This window comes from Amblyraja radiata, chromosome 41 (assembly GCF_010909765.2).
Source record: "Amblyraja radiata isolate CabotCenter1 chromosome 41, sAmbRad1.1.pri, whole genome shotgun sequence".
In the NCBI taxonomy this organism is placed as follows: Eukaryota; Metazoa; Chordata; class Chondrichthyes; order Rajiformes; family Rajidae; genus Amblyraja; species Amblyraja radiata.
The window spans coordinates 13,101,727-13,108,274 of NC_045996.1; the positions used below are offsets into that span (position 1 = coordinate 13,101,727).

The following is a 6,548-nucleotide window of genomic DNA, read 5'->3' on the forward strand; positions in this document are numbered from 1 at the left end:
TGTGACACCCGCACTAATCAAGAATCTATCTATCTCTGTCTTAAATATATCCACTGACTTTGGCTCCACAGCCTTCTCCCTCCCTCCCTTCCTCTCTCCATCTCTCCCTCTCTGTCCATCTCACCCTCCCTCTCTCCCTCCATCTCCCCTCCCTCCTTCTCTCCATCCCTCCCTCTCCCCCTCCCTCTCTGTCCCTCTCAGCCTCTCACGCTCTCTCTCTCTCTCCCCCCCCCCCCCCCCCCCCCCCTCTTTCCCCTCGCCCCCCCCTCCCCCCCCCTTCCTCCCTGCTCTGGTGCTGATGCTGCTGCTCCAGCGCTCAGTCTCCGCGCTACCGAGCGCCGGCACCCAGGTCCAGGAGCCGCGACCTTAGCGGGCGGGACAGAGAGGGAGAGACAGAGAGGGGGACAGAGGGAGAGAGAGAGGGAGAGACAGAGAGGGAGAGAGAGGGGGGACAGAGGTAGAGAGAGAGGGAGAGACAGAGAGGGAGAGAGAGGGGGACAGAGGTAGGGAGAGAGGGAGAGACAGAGAGGGAGAGAGAGGGGGACAGAGGTAGAGAGAGAGGGAGAGACAGAGAGGGAGAGACAAGGAGGGAGAGACAGGGAGGGAGAGACAGAGAGGGTGACAGAGGGAGGGGGAGAAGGAGAGACAGGGAAGAGTACAGGGAGGGTGCGGGTCCCGGGGAGGGGGCGGTGGATGGTCGGTGGGGCGCCGGCAGTGGGCTCGGGGAGGATGGGTTGCGCGCTGTCCGGGGCGGGGGGCGAGGCGGGAGTCCTGGAGCCTGGGGAGGGGTCGGGGCCGGCGGAGGTACCAGGGCTCAGCGGGCGGCAGAAGCAGCTGCTCCGGGCGTCCTGGGACGTCCTTCAACAAGACATCGCCAGGGTTGGAGTGATCATGTTTATCAGGTATACTGGCGACAACTCGGCACACCCACCTTACCTCACTCCCTCCTCACCATTACTCATAACTCCCCTCCCTCCTCAAAACACTGTAAACCCCGCCGTCTCCCCACTCCCTCCCCATCTCCATACAACTCTCCACCCTTAACCCCCCCCTCTCTCCGTCTCCCTCTCCCCACCCCCGTCCCCACCCTCTCCCCCACTCCTCTCCCCATCTCCCTCACCTCTCCCCCCACCCCGCGCCCCATCCCCTCTCCTCATCTCCACCCCTCCCCACCCCCGTCCCCACCCCTCCCCAACCCCTCCCCACCTGCCCACACCACTCCCATCCCCCTTCCACCATGGCCCAACCCTCGCCTTCAACCCTACCCCACCCCTCTCTCCCACCCCTCCCCCCACTCCTCTCCCCATCCCCTCTCCTCATCCCCACCCCTCCCCACCCCCGTCCCCACCCCTCCCCAACCCCTCCCCACCTGCCCCACCCATCTCCCCATCCCCCGCTCCCCATGTCCCCACCCCTCTACCCACCCTTCTCCCCCCACTCCTCTCCCCATCTCCCCCACCCCTCTCTCTACCCCTCCCCCCACCCCTCTCCCCACCCCCTCTCCCCATTTCCCTCTCCCCATCTCCGCCCCCTCCCCCACCCTCTCTCCACCCCTCCCCCCACCCTCTCCCCACCCCTCCCCTCCACCCCCCACCCCTCCCCCCCACCTTCCCCCACCCCTCCCCCCACCCTCCACCCCTCCTCCTCATCCTCCCCTCCCTCCTCACCCCACTTTAAACCCCCTGCCGTCTCCCCACCCTTCCCCCACCCCTCTCCCCATGTCCCTCACCCCTCTCCCCACCCCCACCCCCATCCCCCACCCGTAGTCGGGATGAAGCCCGGGTCTCCGGCGCTGCAAGCGCTGTAAGGCATTAACTCTACCGCTGCGCACAATGACATTTACTATAAACGGTGACACTGATTGCCCCGATAAATCTTTCCATAATTCAGTTGTCGGCTCTTAATTCGAGTGTCTGGTGAAGCAACATGTCACAAATCATTAATCGCCTTCTGCGAATCTCCAAACCGGAATTGACAGATAACAAACCTTCCCTGCATAATTTGTGAGTACAACTATCAAGGGTTATCACAGAAACTTGGTCGGGATCCAAAAGGAAATGTTTAATCTTGGCATTAATACTAGGGAAATGTTTACGACATTCCTCCTGCAAACATTGGAAATTATGAAGGCAGCCACAATAAAGCTGGAGTAACTCAGCGGGACAGGCAACATCGCTGGAGAGAAGGAATGGGTGATGTTTCGGGTCGAGACCCTTCTTCCGACTTTCTCCAACATTTTGTGTCTATGTTCCCGATGTTGGGGGAGTCCAGAACTAGGGGTCACAGTTTAAGAGTAAGGGGTAGACCATTTAGGACTGAGATGAGGAAAAACGCTTTCACCCAGAGATTTGTGAATCTGTGCAATTCTATGCCACAGAAGGCAGTGGAGACAAATTCACTGCATGTTTTCAAGAGAGAATTAGATCTAGCTCTTAGGATTAACGGAATCAAGGGATATGGGGGGGAAAGCAGGAACCGGGTACTGATTTTGGATAAACAGCCATCATCATATTGAATGGCGGTGCTGGCTCGAAGGGCCGAATGGCCTACTCCTGCACCTATATTCTATGTTCCTCTCTTCGGTGTAAACCAGGATCTGCAGTTCATTCCTACACGAGTGATAGGTGGATACAGGTGAGAGGGGTTCGTTTGGCAGGTGGGTGGAGTAAGTGACCAAGGCTAATTAAAGAGGAACGAGAGATATAGACGGTACATAGACAAAAATGAAGGCAAGATATGCAGAAAGCACCAATGGTCACGTTGCCGTCTGTATCTCTCGGTTCTCTTTCCCCTTTATCAGGAAACTCCTTCTTTTCGAGTCCATCTTCCATGTTACAAATGTTGGCCTCCCTGTCATCGTCGGTCCTGAAAAGGTCCGGCGACAATCAGTGGGAGCCATCACTTGTTGCAATAGATGGTAGCAGAATTAGCTCGGGATACTTCCAGTTTCCAGCCCCCCCCCCCCCCCCCCCCCCCCCCCCCGGGACGTGGACGCTTCTGCTATGGGGGCCATCCGGCAACTGAACCATCCTACCATAACTAGAGAGCACTGCTGGGCTGCTATAGACAATAGACAATAGACAATAGGTGCAGGAGTAGGCCATTTGGCCCTTCGAGCCAGCACCGCCACTCAATGTGATCACGGCTGATCATCCCCAATCAGTACCCCGTTCCTGCCTTCTCCCCATATCCCCTGACTCCGCTATTTTTAAGAGCCCTATCTAGCTCTCTCTTGAAAGTATCCAGAGAACCGACCTCTGAGGCAGAGAATTCCACAGACTCACAACTCTCTGTGAGAAAAAATGTTTCCTCGTCTCCGTTCTAAATGGCTTACCCCTTATTCTTAAACTGTGTGTGGCCCCTGGTCCTGGAAATCTACCTCTTTGGTGACCCTCGGACTATCTGTGAATGGACTTTGCTGGCTTTACCTTGCACTAAACGTTTTTTTTTTGTCATGTATCTATACACTGTAAAATGATAGAAATCATGTATTGTCTTTCCGCTGACTGGTTAGCATACAACCAAAGCTTTTCACTGTACCTCGGTACACGTGACAATAAACTAAACTCAAACTCAGTGTGAAGAAGGGTCCCGACCCGAAACGTCACCCATTCCGTCTCTCCAGAGATGCTGCCTGAACCGCTGAGTTACTCCATTAATTTTGTGACCATCTTCGACATAGCCCAGCATCTGCAGTTCCTTTTGTCACCACTTTTACAATGCCGATATGTCACATTTGGGGATGGCACGGTGGCATAGCGACAGAGTTGCTACCTTTCAGCACTTACAGCGCCAGAGACCCGTGTTCGATACTGACCACCGGTGCTGTCTGGACGGAGTTTGTACGTTCTCCCCGTGACCTGCGTGGGTTCCGGTTTCCTCCCACACTCCAAAGACGTACAGGTTTGTAGGTAAGTCTGAAGAAGGGTTTCGGCCCGAAACGTCGCCTATATCCTTCGCTCCATAGATGCTGCTGCACCCGCTGAGTTTCCCCAGCAATTTTGTGTACCTTCGATATTCCAGCATCTGCAGTTCCCTTTTGAACACAGGTTTGTAGGTTAATGGCTTGGTATACATGTAAATTGTCCCTGGTGTGTGTAGGATATTGTTAATGTGCGGGGATCGCTGGTTGGTCCGGACTATGTGGGCCGAAGGGCCTGTTTACGCGCTGTATTTCTAAACTAAACTAAATACTAAAACATAACTTTGTCCTTCAAACTGTCATCTTATTTTCTGTCACGGTTTTCCATTTTGAATTATCATTTTCCATCCAGTGAATGTGGGATATGGACCAAGAGCAGGCAGAGGAGATCCGTTTATCTTGTCATCGTGTTCGGCACAGACATTGTGGGCTGAAGGGCCTGTTCCGTTGCTGTAGGAAGGAACCGCAGATGCTGGTTTATACTGAGGAAGGACGCAAAGTGCTGGAGTAACTCAGCGGGTCAGGCAGCGTCTCTGTCTGGAGAGAAGGAATGGGTGACGTTTCGGGTCATAGAAACATAGAAACATAGAATATAGGTGCAGGAGGAGGCCATTCGGCCCTTTGAGCCAGCACCGCCATTCATTGTGATCATGGCTGATCGTCCCCTATCAATAACCCGTGCCTGCCTTCTCCCCATATCCCTTGACTCCACTAGCCCCTAGAGCTCTATCTAACTCTCTCGTAAATCCATCCAGTGACTTGGCCTCCACTGCCCTCTGTGGCAGGGAATTCCATAAATTCACAACTCTCTGGGAAGGGTCGGAACCCTTCTTCAGACTGAGAGTAGAGGGGGAGGAGGGACTGGTGAACTGGCGATGGGAAGAGACCAGAACTGGTCTATTTGCCTTAATTGGGAAGGGTCCTGAGTACAAAAGTTGGGAGTCCATGATGCTTCTGTACAAGTCACTGGTGAGCCAACATTTGGAGTCTTTCCAGGTGCGGCAGAGGGTTCACCTGCACCTCCTCCAACCTCATCTATTGCATCCGCTGCTCTAGATGTCAGCTGCTCTACATCGGTGAGACCAAGCGATTACTTCGCCCAACACCTCTGCTCGGTCCGCAATAACCAACCTGATCTCCCGGTGGCTCAGCACTTCAACTCCCCCTCCCATTCCGAATCCGACCTTTCTGTCCTGGACCTCCTCCATGGTCAGAGAGAGGACCATCGTAAATTGGAGGAGCAGCACCTCATATTCCGCGTGGGCAGTCTGCACCCTAGTGGCCTGAACATTGACTTCTCCAATTTCAGGTAGTCCCTGGTTTCTCCTCCCCTTCCCAGCTCTCCCTCAGCCCTCTGTCTCCACATCTTCCTTTCTTCTTGCCGCCCCCCCCTCCCAACCCTCACATCAGCCTGAAGAAGTCACAATTGTACCAAGTTCTGCCTGAGGAAGGGTCTCGACCCGAAACGTCGCCCATTCCTTCGCTCCATAGATGCTGTCTCACCCGCTGAGTTTCTCCAGCATTTTTGTCTACCTTCGATTTTCCAGCATCTGCAGTTCCTTCTTAAACATTTGGAGAACTGTGTGCAGTTATGGTTGCCCAGCTACCTGAAGGACGACGGTAATTTGGAAAGGGTTCAGAAGAACGTATCCAGACGTTGCCTGGGCCTGAGTTATAGGGAGATGTTGGGACTTGCTTCTTTGGAGCAGAGGAGGCTGAGAGATGCCCTCATTGAAGTGTACAGGATCGCGAGGGGCTTGGATCAAGTGAACGGTCGCGGTTTATTTTCCAGGCGAGAGGATTCTAAAACTAGAGGGCACAGGTTTAAGGTGAGTGGATAGAGATTTGACTGCCATCAGATGCAAATTGTTCAGGCAGAGAATATCTGCCAGGGGAAACTATGGAATCAGGTACAATGTGTGGGAAGGAACTGCAGATGCTGGTTTAAACCGAAGATAGACACAAAATGCTGGAGTAACTCAGCGGGACAGGCAGCATCTCTGGAGAGAAGGAATGGGTGACGTTTCGGGTCGAGACCCTTCTTCAGTCAGAACCGGGGAACAATTATGGCTTTGAAAAGATTGGCGGCAATAGGTAGAGATGCTGCCTTATAGCGTTTGCAGCGCCGGAGTTCCAAGTTCGATCCTGACTACGGGTGCTGTCGGTACGGAGTTTGCACGTTCTCCCCGTGACCTGCGTGGGTTTTCTCCGGGTGCTCCGGTTTCCTCCCACACTGGAGGCAGAATGCGGGGTGCAGGGGCAACAGTGCCTGGGGTATTGGGGGGGCAACATTGCCCGGGCAGGGGGCAATGTGGATAAGTGTCCGGTGCTGGAGGCAGAAGCCGGGGGGGGGGGGCACGGAGGTAACACTCACAGGGGTTGGGGCAACACCCGGGCTGGCAGGGGTAACAGTGCCCAGACTCGGGGGTAATGGGGCTGGCTGGGGGCGGACCCTGACCCTGACCCTGACCCTGACCCGTGCCCCCCTGCCTCCCTGCAGGCTGTTTGAGACCCACCCCGAGTGCAAGGACGTCTTCTTCCTGTTCAGCGACATCGATGATCTGCAACAGCTGAAGATGAGCAAGGAGCTGCAATCACACGGGCTGCGGTGAGAGGGGGGGGGGGG

The 6,548-nt window shown here is 55.1% G+C and overlaps 1 protein-coding gene across 1 annotated transcript in view; it reads left to right on the forward strand.

The window, feature by feature from the left end:
- Positions 1-729: 729 nt before the first annotated feature.
- Positions 730-6,548, forward strand: part of LOC116967877 (neuroglobin-like) — a 17,717-nt gene continuing 11,898 nt past the window's right edge. Inside the window, exons 1-2 of the mRNA XM_033014514.1 lie at positions 730-902; positions 6,423-6,530. Of these exons, the coding sequence (XP_032870405.1) occupies positions 730-902; positions 6,423-6,530 (281 nt within the window). The remainder of the gene's footprint in view (positions 903-6,422; positions 6,531-6,548) is intronic.